Below are 13,820 nucleotides of genomic sequence, written 5' to 3'. Positions count from 1 at the left end.
TGAATGTGAATCCTTTGCAAGAACAAGTGCTTTTAACTGCTGAGCCATCAATGTTCCATCTTAAAGAGATGTACAGAGCAAACATCTGGTTACCAGGGGGAGACTGATATCCACAGAAGTGATAGCTGAGGAAGAGCCTTCTCTATACTCAGCCAGGATGATGAAGCCTGTAGGGACAACGACATGTTTCTACAGCCAGAGGTCCTGATAGGGCTATTTTTCATTCACAGCCAGAGTGAAGATGAATTGGTGCGAACATCAATAACATCCTAAGGATGTATCCCATTGTTTTACGTGCAAGAAATGCAAGAGCTGATATAACTTAAGATCCCCAGCATGATAAAGTCATATGGCAGACTTAAACACTGCTCCTAGCTGTCAGTGACATTGTGGATGCTGAGACCACTCCATCTGGGGCATCAGTGGATAATTTCTTGCATTTCAAATTGTTATTAAGAAGTATCGGCTTTAAAGTTCCTTAGGGATGTGGTTCCTGGTCAATTTATTCTGCTCCAGAGGATGGTTTCTCACCCATGTCATATAAGCAGCATTAATCAGACTCAATGGGTTATTTGTTTAAAGAAGAAGGAGAAGGGGGAGCAGAGAAGGAGAAAGAGGAGTGGGGAAGGAGAAGAAGAAGAGGAGAGGAGAATGGGAAAAGGAAGAGGGGCAGAAGAGAGGAGGAGAGGGGAGAAAAAGAGGAGAGGAGGAAGAGAGGAGGAGGGAAGGAGGGAGGAGGGAAGGAGGGAGGAGGAAAGAGAGCTGGAGAGATGGCTCAGCAGTTAAGAACCCTGTAGTTCTTACAGAGGACCTGGGTTCAGTTCTCAACACCCACATGATGGTTCATAACTACCCATAACTCCAATTCCAGGGGATCTGACACCCTTTTCTGATTTCCCTGAGCATGAGATATTTACATGGTACACACACACACACACACACACACACACACACACACACACACACACACACAGGTAAAATGCCCATACACATAAAATAAAAAAAAATATTTTAAAAAGTCATAAAGTTGGAAGGGAGTCTTGGTTGCCTGGAAGAATTGGAGGAGGTGTGAGGGTTACATAAATCAAAATACATTGTATGTATGTACGGAACTCTCAAGTAATATATATGTATAAATATACATCTATTTGTTATCATTACAATTTTTCTGAAGTTCTTGGGATCTGAGGCTGTAAGTTTTTCTTTTGTTATAATGTCAAACTTACAGAAAACTTGAGAGAAGTAATGAGGGCCATCCCGTTTACCCGGCCAAACCCATCAGTTCTTTACATTTTGGTGGACTTGCTTTGTTATTCTATGAATCTATTTGTATGTATCTAAGCCACATTCCTACCTCTTTATTCCTAACCCAGTGTGTCTCTAAAGAACAGTTTTCACATGTCCTAAATACAATGATGAAGATAAGTAATCTTACATCTGTTTTGATATGTTAGCTAATCCACATTCCACATTCAAATCTCAACAATTGTTGCAGTAACACTCTTTCCAGTGTTTCTTGTTTTTAGCATCTTGCATTCCAAGAAGTCAACTGTCCTCACATAAATTTGGGTCATCTGATCTTTCAGTTGGTCAAAGAGAATAGGAAGCTTAAGCACTTTATTGTCTTGGTAGTGCTTGACTATCAAGTTTTGCTTTCCAGAAGCTTCTCGGAGTTAACTGTGTATGTACAGTTGGAGTGACTTCTGAGTGTGTTGTCACCCTTCATATCAGCTTACCACTCCTGGGACACTGAGCATAGGCTGCTTAAGTCTTTAGAGATGAGGCCTGGCTGGACCATGGGCTACATTAAGCAGGGATCCTAGAGTCTTCTGGTCTTCCCAGGTCTTCCCTAGCTGTCTTACCTTCTGAGCTGGTGCAGTTTGCCAGGAAGGCGTCAAGCACTGCAGCTGGGCATATGCCTGCTGCCCTCTGGTGGCAGACATCTACATGTCATGGGAAAGGATGAGAGCAAGGGTCACAGGCCAGGCAGCTTAAACATCAGACCTTTACTTCTCCTGGCCTAGGGGTTGGCCATTTGACATCAAGGCATTCATTACAGGGCCTCTCTGTTTGGTTTTCAGATGGTTGTCTTCTTCCCCTGTGTGCCTGTGTTCTAATCTCCTCTCATAAGGACACCAGCCATGTGAAGGCACACCCTACTTGCATCAGTTATTCCTAATTGCCTTTTTAAAGGACCCATCTCCAGGTGAAATCACATTATTAGAGGGTCAGGAGTTAAACATGTGAGGTGTGTGGTGTGGGGGTGGGCAGGGGAAGCACAATTTACCCTATAACAAGCAAGAAGGACATGTGAGGAATTTTTTTTAAAGATTAAATCAATTATTAAAAAACAAAGCAAAAAACCTTGGTTAATAAACATTTTTAAAGTGTTCAGTATTATTAGCCAGCAGAGAAATGCAAATTAAAACTTCTCTGAGATGCCACCTCATTCAAGGTATAATGGTATTAACCGAGAAATCAAATTTAGGTTTTAAGGAACTCCACCCCTTTTGGTTTGTTACCAGGATGTTTCTTACCTGGGACTTTCAGAATGCTCTCTCACGGTCACACTGAGGGCACACCTGAGTTCTGCCACCAGAACACAAGCACGAAAGAGGGTTCTCCCTGTAATATTCTGGGATAGGAAATGTCAATGTGCAAAAGAGAAGTGTGCTTACCCTGCTCTATCTGTGAGTGTTTCGTCTCCTTTTTCTCACTGCCATACTGAGGTTGGTTCAATCACTTACTGAAGTGGTGGGTCCAGAATTTAACCTTGTGTCTTTTTGATTCTAGTAACACTCATTTTCTGGGTGTTGTTGTTTACTCTGCATGTATGACTGTGTGACAGTGTTGGATCCCCTGGAATTGGAGTTATAAGGCAGTTGTAAGTTGCCATGTGGGTGCTGGGAATTGAACCTGGGTCCTTTGGAAGCATAGCCAGTGAGTGCTCTTAACCAGTGAGCCATCTCTCCAGCCCCCAGACTAGTGCCTCTTAATTCTATTTAGTGAAACTGTCCTATGGCCTGTTGAAATTCTCTCTCCCTACATGTCTCTAGACCCAACTACTTCATTCATTCATGACTGCTTTATCACATACATATTCTTGATGATGATGATGTATTCCGCGCCCCTTCCGAGTCCCCTTCACCCTCGAAAGAGACACGTGAGGCAGTGTTTGGGTAGTTACTACAGCGGCTTTATTCTTGTATCAGCAGAAGCAGAAGACACCAATCCCGGGAAAGGCACTGCTATATGTACCCTAGAGTGGCGTGTTCACTTCTGATTGGCTGTTCACTCATCACCCCATATTACGCCCCGGGATGGGCAGTGGCTTGGCGCGCTTTTGCCTTTTGCACCTGCGCAGTTTAGTTGTTTACTTGTGGGAGCACAGGATGTCCGCGCCATCTTGTAATGGTGAATGTTGTCATGCTCACCGCGGCTCCTGACAATGATGAAGCTCTGTTCCTTTTGATTGCTTACCAGCATACAATCTTTGGGTTGTTGATGTAGGACCAGCTCTCATCTCTTCTGTTAACTTAGTCGTGCTCTTGGAATTAAGTGGGGCCAAGTATTTGCTTTGGCTCCACTGATATTGTCTGGAAATGTTCAAAACCAGCCATAGTGCCGTTCTTTCTCTAAGACGCATACAAGTACTCAAAAACAGTAGCTACTTCAGTAAGTACGCAGGGCAAAGGTTATAGCTAACTCCAGACAGATGCATCTCAGGAGCAGTAAGCAAATCTTTGTTGTTTACACCCCTAACACTGGGGTACTGTTACCACAGCATAAAACAGCTTACATGCCAATGTAAACTACTGTTCTAGTTTGCTGACTAAAAGCAAGCTGGGAGGAAGATTACAGTCTATGACATGTTTTATTTCTTGACAGGAGAAACATCACCTTGTTCAACTATTAACAGAGTAGATGGATACATCACCCCATCTGGCTTATTAGTAGATAGTCTGAAAAATACTCGTTGCACTGCATTATATGGAAACAATGTTTTCTTCGTCCTTTGGTCTTTTTCTGGGATGCATTTCTTTCCAGTGGGATTATTCTGTGGGGTAGATGAATTGATATTGATTCTTCTCTCTAGTGTGATGGGATAATACCCTGAAATCCTTGTCACGGTCCGAGTGAGCCACCCCATCCCACTCCACCCACTTGTATGTACATATGCCCGCCTATGACTCCAGGTGTCTTCCTCTCTTACCCTATACCTTATTCTCTCAGACAGGGTCTCTTATTGAGCTTACAGCTCACTCACTGGTTCAGGAAACTGGCAGGCTGGAGAGCACCCTAGATCTGCTTGTTTGTCCCCCAGCTCCAGCATTGGGGTTACATAGATGTGTGACAAAAAAAATTCTCCTTCTACATGGGTTTGGAGGAGCGGGGGTGGGGAAGTCAGATACTCAGGCTTAGCAGTGAGCACTTTACTGAGTCATCTCCCAGACTCCCATGGAAGTCCCCACTTTGGCTGTCTGTGACCCTGTAATTTGACTGAGCAACTGGATGTGAGTGGACTTGCTGCAGAGGAAAGCCTGGATGAACCTGTTTGGCAGGGCTTCTGGCATTGCCAATTCAGAAGGAAGAGAGCTATGGGCTGTCTCAGCCGAGCAAAGACCTGCAGCTAGAACCGTTCATCAGGGCCGGGGACCGAGAGCAGTGATAAATACTTGTCATGGCTCGACACTTAGGTTGGGGTGGTTTGTTCTGTAGCAACGACTGATTAACACATGATGTCAAACGCCAGGGATGATTTATGGTACCCGTTCCATGTGGGTTTTGCTCTCTGGGAAGTTGGAAATCAATTCACCATGCTACCAGCAGTGTGTGGGAAACGTTCAAAAATACTCACGTGCTCTCCTCCACTTGGCCATGAAAGCCTAAATGTCTCAGGAGAGGGAAGGAAGGAGAGAGGGAAGGGGAAAGGAAGAGAGAGAGAGAATGAATGACCATACCACCACCACCACACAAACAGATTGTAAATTGCTTTGTTCCAGACTGAATCCTTTATTATACATGATTCTTGGAGTGATAATCAACTAAACAAAGATCTCAGTGATTTTTTTCTATTTTTAATACGTGACTTTAATTTGTAGCATAATTATGTGTAATCCATATGGTTGGTAATATATGGTATTGTTTGCTAATGCTTAATTTAAAAGATACCAATCCTTTTGATTTTTTAAATTTGTGTGTGACATACATGCACTGCTGAGTATGTGCTTCTAGAAATGTGAGTATGTGTGCACATATACGCCGTGGTCAGAGGAGAGCATTTAGTGTCTTCCTCACTGCCTTCTGCCTTACTGCCTTGACGAAGGGTCTCTCACTGAACTGAAGGCTCGCTGTTTCTCCATCTCTAATGTTGGAGTTACAGGCATACTTAACCATGCCAGCTTTTCCTGGGTGCCAAGGATTTGAACTCAGGTCCCACTGAGCTATCTCCTCAGCCTTTGATAATGAATCTTTAAATATTTTAATATGACAAGTATTTATGTCCAGGAATAATCTCATCAAATAGTTCACTATTTTCAACATTAATTTTACTTTTGAATGTTTCCAAGCCAAACTATCAAATTGAGTGAATGTATATATTTCAAAGCTTGTTTTCAACTCCAACTGCTATTTCCATAATGAAAGTTAAAATGAAGCATAATGAGATTTTTTTTTTTATTTGAGAACTGGATAGTTTATTAAATCCTTACACTGTAAGGATTTGTTAGCCTCACCTCCTTGGTGAAAAAGCAACGGTGATGGCTCAGTATCACCAGTCTTCCTAAGTCACTGAACATGTTGTCGAGTCCTCACAAACACACACAAACAGTAGTAAAGAAATTACTAGGAGGACAGCTCAACACTTACACATTTTATCTGCATGCGTAGTGAGGAAGCCCTACCTGAGACTGCCTCAGCAACATGTTATAATTGTAACGCCTTTAAAACCTGAAATCAACAACAAACAAAACTGGCGTTAAGTAAGTTCCATAACGAAAGCTAGAAGGGACAGGAGAAAGTGCCAGGCCCTCTGCTGCAGGACTTTAGCAAGCTGGCCTTGGGTGGCCTACACCCAGGACCAGTCAAAAGAGCATCATGCGTTTCTCATCCCCCTGACCCTCCACGCAGTCACACAGCAACAGGCCTCCACAATGGCGGAACAAAGAGATCCTCGCCTGATGTCCCTTTCGCCCGGGAGCTGTATGGGCGGCTAATCCCGTACACAAAGCGGCCGAGGCTCTGCATTGTTGGGCGCCCGCTCCGAGGGCACATCTGCTGACCGGCTCTGGAACGTCCCAGCGCGGCCGGCCCGGTTATTTAGCAGGCGCGGAGCAGGCCGCGGCCTTCCGGGAGCCATGTACCGCCGCAGCTACGTCTTCCAGGCCCGCCAGGAGCGCTACGAGCGCGCCCAGCCCGCGGGCCCCGCCGCCCAGCCCGGGGGAACCGCGCCCGGCCTGGCGGCGCTGCAGGCGCTGGGCGAGCGCGTGGCCGCCCAGGTCCAGCGGGCCCGCGCGCTCCAGCAGCGCCACGCCGGCCTGCGGCGGCAGCTCGACGCCTTCCAGCGCCTGGGCGAGCAGCCCGGGCCCGAGGACGCGCTTGCCCGCCACGTCGAGGCCAATCTGCAGCGCACCCGGGACCTGGCAGCCGAGCACGCGCGGCTGGAGAGGCAGGAGGCCGAGGCGCAGCGCGCGCTCGACGAGTTCCGCAGCAAGTAAGAGGCAGGGTTGGGGAAACTGAGGCCCCGTGTGCAACGTGGCGGGAGGCGTGGGGGGCAAGTGCAGACTGTTCCGCGGAGAGAGGGGCGTCGGGATGCACGAGTCTTAAAGACGCCCATGACACTTTCCGGTTCCGGCTTCCTTTACTTTTCCTATGTTTTGGGATGTTAGGTAGAACATGCAATGGACCGCACAGGTTTTAAATGCATTGTTCGAGTTATTGGTGCTTAACTTGAGCCAATGCCCAAATAAACAAGGTGGTTTGCACCACCCCAGAGCTGCAGCCTCCCAGTTCCCAGTGAGTCCCAGTTCTATAATTTCAGAATACGCACGCTCACACGACCCATTTCTTTGACTCCATACTTTTTTTTCGATTTAGTTTTCATACAGGTATATATTGTACCTTAACCACACTCTTCCCTGGATACTTTACCTTCCTCCATCCCATTTATCTCCCCTTTGCCCTATACAATTTCGTTTCTTTCAATGTGCGTGTGTATGACTTTATATGACTATATACAATCTAGGACCTACAAATGAGAGAAAACATTTATTTGCTTTCTGAAATTGGCTTAATGTTAATCTCCAGTTGCGTCCATTTTCCTGAGAACAACATAATTTTCTTTTCTTATGGCTGAAAAAAAATTCACATACACATCATCTGTCTGTCCTTATTTCATCTGTCTGTCATTATGTTTTCTTTATCCAGTACTCTGTTGTTGGATACCTATGTCGGTTTCATTACTTAGCTTTTGTGAGAAGAGCTTTGGTAGTCATTGGTCAGTATCATGCTTTTGAGAAGTCCTAATGCCATATAACCTTCACAGCCAAATTCTACCAGATCCTTTATAGAGAGACTGAGGCTCAGAACAGGAGGAAGGGATCTGGAGAAGATCACTCCCTTAATGAATGCCGGTGCCGGACATGGCATCCAGATCCACACATGCCAAGTCTAATTGTCTTCACGGTGTTGTGGGTGACATCTGGGAATTATGTTTGAATGAGTGAATGTGTATATTTTAAAGCTTGTTTATCAAGTCCAACGGCTATTTCCATTATAAAGGTTAAAATGCAGCATAGTGAGAATTTATTGAAGTGCTGGATAGTTTATTACATTCATCAATCTTTCTGTTCCTGGTTTTGAACCCTAGGAACCGGTGAGCCTGTGAGGGGCAGGGCTTGAACAGAGGCTTGTCCTGGCTGTACACTCTGCCCAAAAAAGAGTCTTGGAAAATCTATTACTGGATCCCTGTAGAGTGTGGGCAGAGATAGGCTCTCCTTCAGATGAAGCTGGTGTACCAGGATGCACATGGAAGTGTGCACAGCTGCAGCCTAGCCTTGGCCTGGGTGCTGTAACTAAGCATGGCTTGGATTTTTTTTTCCCACTAAGACAGGGTTTCTTTTTATGTGGCTTTGGCTGTTATAGAACTCACTCTGTAGACCAGGCTTGAACTCACAGAGATTTGCCTGCCTCTGCTTCCAGAGTGCTGGGATTAAAGGCTTACACCACCACTGCCCAGCATGACCTTGGATTTTTTTTTTTTTTTTTTTGATCCTCCGCCTCCACCTGCTTAGAGCTGGGATTACAGATGTGTTTGGAATTTGGTGTTGTGATCAAATCTAGGACTTTGTGCATTCTGGGCAAGCTTTCTACCAACCGAACTGTACCCTTACTTTAACCCTTCTGGATTTTGTAGACTATGGAATGCCACACTAAACTGCGTATTCCATTTGGGTAGTTCAGTAGCCCTCCTTCTTTGGGTGGGGGTGGTAAAGTACACATAATGTGAAAATACCATCATAATTTTTTGGCATATACTGTTAGGTGGTATTAAAAACATTCACAGTGTCATATAGCTCAGATACCCAAAGCAGCGTGATGGGTTGCCCTGGGTCCCCAGATGGCTGTCATCTGTTGTGATTTGGATGAACGTGACTCCCATGAGACCTCACTGGGGAACAACTATGTTGAGATTTCCTGGTTGTTGAGGTTTGATCTTTTGACATTATTGTAATGATGAGTACTTGCTCCCAAGGCCTAGCTCCCCAGGAATGGGTGAATCCACATGTACATTAAAATCTTGTTCCTTGATTTAAAACTATTATTAAGTAAAGTTGCCAACAGCCAATAGCTGGGCATATAATAAAGGCCTCCTGTGCCTTTTATCTGAGAATTGAATAATCAAAGGTGGGGTAGAAGGCCCTGATGGAGTTGCATGGCCACCATGGAGCGGTTCTTCACACTCTGTGGTTGATTTAGTACCTTGTTGGCTTATTTACTACCATTTCCCCAAGGAGAAGTTTTAATATTTTTGTGTTAGTGGGATTTGAAAATCTTTATAAACACACACACACACACACACACACACACACACGCACGCACGCACGCACGCACGCACACACACACACGCACACACACACCACTCCACACTCATCCTCATTCATGGTTCTCTCTCTCTCTCTCTCTCTCTCTCTCTCTCTCTCTCTCTCCCTCTCCCTCTCCCTCTCTCTCTCTCTCACACCGATTTGCATCCCAAATTTGGTTTTTCCTTCTCAAGGTGAACTGTTGTGTAGCCAGGGGCAGGGGAGAGTCATTAGGTAAGCGGAAAGCAGGAGCCTTGAGGCCCACAGCCTGTTAGACATGCTGTCCATCTGGAACGTGACTAATTTCACAGCCATGTTTTCAGCGCATCAAAGACTAAATAAAACAGTAAACAACAAGAACTATAAAAACTAGGAAAATCACCAAAATACAATGATGAATATAATCAATTATCCAAATTGCTGGAAACAAAACAATAATTTATATAAACAACTAGATAATGGAAAACAAAGTGTGTTTTACTTTATGAACTCACTGATGTGAATATGGAAATTCTTATCATTAATTTTATATAATGAGATCACTTCTCTTTTAATATATCTAGATGGATCTTTAAAGTATGAAAATTACCCATGAGACTGTGTTGCTGTGCTCATTACCAAATGTATTGTTAAGTTGCAGAGAGTCTTAGATGTTTCTAGCAGGAAAAAAGCCATGAGAAAATTAGATTTTTGTTAACAATGTTATTCTCAAAGATAATTACCTATTTAGAAAACAAAATTAGAGCCACACAAAGAGGAATGAGAGCAAATGACCTCTTGGTGTGAAATGTAAAACTAGTTTAGAAACACTTAAGGTACAGCAAGCTGCTCTTGGAACTGGCGTGCAATACTGGTTGGGTTTGGTTGTCCTTCCAGCCCTTTTAAGTCTGAGAACACAGAGGTTAGACACAGCACCTTCCATGGCTGTCAGTACTTGACTTTGATTCACAGACCAAGATGAACAGGCCTCAGAAAGTCGTGTGGTGTGGATTGAGCTCAGTGTTAATTAGAATTGGTTTCTGCGGTAACAGAAGCACCAAAGTGATGTGGGCCCACTCTGTGTCCATTAGGATGGATAAGGACAGGACAAGTGTTCGTAAGGATGGACTTCACTGGGCCTCCCCGATAGGAAGGTGAGGGCACACAGCTGCTATGGTGAGGACTCGCTCCCAAAGCTAAACATGGTATTATCCCATGACACAGCATTTCTCTTGGTCAGCATCCACTCGAAATACTTGGAATCTGGCTCTGGAAAAGGATAGCTGTGCACCCATGTTCACAGAAGTACCATTCACAATAGCTAAAATGTATAAGTACCGAGGTGCCGTTCTCAGATGTATGTCTAAGCAAATATGGTATTACATCATAAAATAGAATAGCATTCAGCTTTAAAAAGGAAGGGAGGAGCAGCCATGAGCCTCTGACAAAGGTCATTAGTCAGAGAAATCCCCTAGCTTGGATAACTAATGCACATGCTAGTTGCCCATGGTGCTAGCTTTCTTGCCAACACACTTGGCACTGGCCGCCTATCACCCTTCTTTACTCCTTGCTCAATGCTCCTTGGGGCCCTTTCTCAAATAAGCTACTTCTTGGCTTCGGAAAGATTCCAAACTAATAGAAATGGGAGAAAGACTCAGGTTCTCATGGTTGGACAGTAACCACATTAGCACTGAGTCATATCCCATATCCCTAGCCTCTGAGCAAGGTTCTCAACCCTGCTCCTCATCCCTCCCCCAAAGGTAGCAATAATTCTTTTCTTTGGTTGTGAGGATAAATAATATAATACAGAAACATTGACGTGTTGCAGGTGTGAAGGAGCACAGCAGTGGAGGAAATCTGTCATTTGTTACAGACTGAGCAGGGCAGCCTTCCTGTCTCTGTCCCATGTTTGGGTTACAGCTATGCTGACTTATAATGCTGTCATCCTCAGGTGCTGGGTGGGAAGCGGCTGAGGTGTTCCAGCGTGGAAGACTTCTATGTCGTTTATATTTTCCCATTAGTTACATTTCCTATGTGCTTGACGGTATGGAACTTATTGGGAAGCAGTGGGCAAGGATGTGCGGAACTAGCTATTTCTTTAAGATGAAAATCGCCTCCTTAAAGAAAAGGGCATGGTGTTATGTGAGATTGAACTTTGCATTGGTTCTGTGATCTGTAGCTGTGAAAGTCTAGAAGCTGTCTAACTTGCCTGTGTGTCTAATTCGCAGATACGAAAATGAGTGTGAATGTCAGTTGGTGCTAAAGGAAATGCTGGAGCGGCTTAACAAGGTGAGCGGACCACAGCCGTGGGTTTCAGGAGCTTCCTTACAGCCACGGAATGGTAGGAGTGGTGGTTCCCATAACCCACTTCCCTTTAATTTAGGGTTTGTCTTACTACCATTTTCTTCTGTGACTTCTCAATGTCCATGAGTCTCTGTGAGTGAACAGACACACAAAAGCACATAGACCATGAAGCTGATATGTTATGCTAGGTGTGTTAACCTGTTTCCCATAATATAATGAAATACCCAGGGATGGGAAATTTGTGACAAAGAGAGAATTCTTTATCTCGCAGTTTTGGAAGTTGCTAGTACAAACACATGGCACTGGGTCTGGTGAAGGGGACCTCTGGCTTAGTTCAGTTGTGTGAACATGTGAGGTGAGTTTGCATGGCACAATAGGAAGCCATAGTTGGGGTTGAGGATGAAAGGCCCTCCCACTATGCCCCACCCTTTGAATGTCCTATTACTCTTAATGCCTCTGCCCTGAAGACCAAGCTCCCAACACATGGACCATAGTTCTAGGCTATCAAAATATGATAGCATTACAGCCAAGAGCCCACTGATGCTTTATCCAGATCAATGGATCACAAACAACAGTGTTTATTGTATAAATTGATGCCTCTGTTCTCTTGGCTAATAGTGTTGAGGTTGCTTTTCTGAAGCAAAGGACTCAAGGAAGAGAGGAAGAAACGTCCATTTCCCTTGAAGCTCCCTCTTTTTGAAGCCCAGAAACAGCCACAGGGGAGGTGCCAGGGATTCTGGAACATTCCTACAATGGTTGTATGAAGTTGTTCCTAGGGAGGGCAGTTTCCTTTTTCCAGTTGTACATCATCAGCTGAATTGGATTTTCTGCTGGAGCTGGGAGAGTTCTGCTTTGAGTAGCAGATTCTGTTTTAGACAGAAGGGCTGGACAGACATAGGCATGGCTAAGCAGCTACAAGAACCATCTTTTCTGGTCATGCCAGAGCTCACGATTTGGGGTGGAAGGAGACATGGGGTGCTGTTGAGGGCATGTGGGCTGCCGGCCCTCCACTCTCCCCTGCTCACAGCCTCATCCCTCTCGCTGATGAGACGCTGAACTTGTCCTGTTTTTTTCGTTTTGTCAACTTGACACAAACTAGAGTCGTCTGAGAAGAGGGAATGTCAGTTGGGAAAATGCTCACACCAGATTGCCTGTAGGTTAGCAAGTCTGTAGGGCATCTCTTGATTCATGATTGATAGGAGACCCCCTGGGCTGGTGGTCCTGGATGGTATAAGAAAGCAGGCTGAGCAAGGCCCGAGGAACAAACAAGTAAGCAGCACTCTTCCACGGCCTCTGCTTCAGTTCTGGCCTCCAAGTTCCTGCTTTGAGTTCTTGCCCTGACTTGATTCAGTGACAGAGTGTGACCTGAGAGGTGTAAGCTGCCATAAGTCCTTTCCTCTCCAGGCTGCCTTTGCTCATGGTGTTATCACAGCAATAGATGTCCTAACTTAGACAAAACTCTTCCCTCTTGAGCACAGATTCGCTTTACAGTTCTCCCCATATGCTGGCAGCCACTTTAGACAGTAGGGGATACTCAGGATATTTGCCTCTTCCAGCTTTGTCTGGACTCTGATGTCAAAGTGGTAGTAAAATCAGAACTAAACATTTGGGAAGCCCAATTTCGTTTTTTTTTGTCAACATTACCTGCATCTGGTGCCCATTCTCTGTGCGAGCAGCTAATGTGTTATTCAAACCACGGCCGTGGGAGAGGGGTGCCATGGACGATTAATGAGAGGGCATCGGTTATCGCTCGGCACTGTCTCAGGTCGAGAGAGGGCATGTAAGCATGTTAGACACAACAGGAATATGGTGGTAAAGATAAGCTTCAGCAGCGCTGCAAGGACACAGACTCTGAGTTGGTGGATGAGTGTGTAGATGTGGGGGAGCGATGGCATCAGGCCTGTTGCAGAGCTGGGAGTTTCCTTCATGACCACCCAGCTGTTCTAGCATCTTTAACGTATCCCATTTTTGATTGTGCATACAGCCCAAAGTTGCAAGAGGAGGGCCCATCATCATCTTCCCAGGCCATGTTTGCTGGGACACAGATACTAGCACCTCTCACTTAGGTGGGGATCCAGGCTCTCTAGAGGACTCTCAGTGCTATCACAGTGGTCCTTTACCCTTGATGGAAAGTGAGTGGCAGTGGCTCTTAAAACCTTTGTCTTCTCTCTCTTATCACAAAGGAAACTCACATTCTCAGCAGAAAAATCAGACAGGATAGAAACTGAGCACCAAGGAAAATATATCCCCTCCCAGAGAAAGCAGCCACATGACCTTCGTGTATATAGCGGTGTACAGGTTGGGTATTTGAACTGTCAGCCCTGCAAGAATTACCCTTATGATATTGCTGCTGAGAGTTTAGGTACAGCTAGCACAGGGAATTGGCCAGGGTAAAACCCTCCTGCCCACAAGTGATCTGTGCTGTCCAAAAGAGGAGGGTAGCATGTTAGTAGACTC

At 45.1% G+C, this 13,820-nt stretch overlaps 1 protein-coding gene and 1 long non-coding RNA gene across 2 annotated transcripts in view; one reads left to right on the top strand and one right to left on the bottom strand.

The window, feature by feature from the left end:
- Positions 1-3,184: 3,184 nt before the first annotated feature.
- LOC117703392 (uncharacterized) lies at positions 3,185-6,320 on the bottom strand. The gene is made up of 4 exons (XR_013108852.1): positions 6,177-6,320; positions 5,904-5,949; positions 4,859-4,886; positions 3,185-4,057 (listed from the first exon to the last, which is right to left on the bottom strand). It is a non-coding gene; the product is annotated as an uncharacterized LOC117703392 (long non-coding RNA).
- A 36-nt stretch (positions 6,321-6,356) lies between these two features.
- The window catches only part of Bfsp1 (beaded filament structural protein 1), a 33,174-nt gene continuing 25,710 nt past the window's right edge, over positions 6,357-13,820 (top strand). Inside the window, exons 1-2 of the mRNA XM_034494969.2 lie at positions 6,357-6,712; positions 11,288-11,348. Of these exons, the coding sequence (XP_034350860.1) occupies positions 6,357-6,712; positions 11,288-11,348 (417 nt within the window). The remainder of the gene's footprint in view (positions 6,713-11,287; positions 11,349-13,820) is intronic.

This window comes from Arvicanthis niloticus, chromosome 2 (genome assembly GCF_011762505.2).
Source record: "Arvicanthis niloticus isolate mArvNil1 chromosome 2, mArvNil1.pat.X, whole genome shotgun sequence".
NCBI lineage: Eukaryota > Metazoa > Chordata > Mammalia > Rodentia > Muridae > Arvicanthis > Arvicanthis niloticus.
Note: the sequence above shows the minus strand (reverse complement) of the source record. Positions and strands in the feature narration are given on the sequence as shown.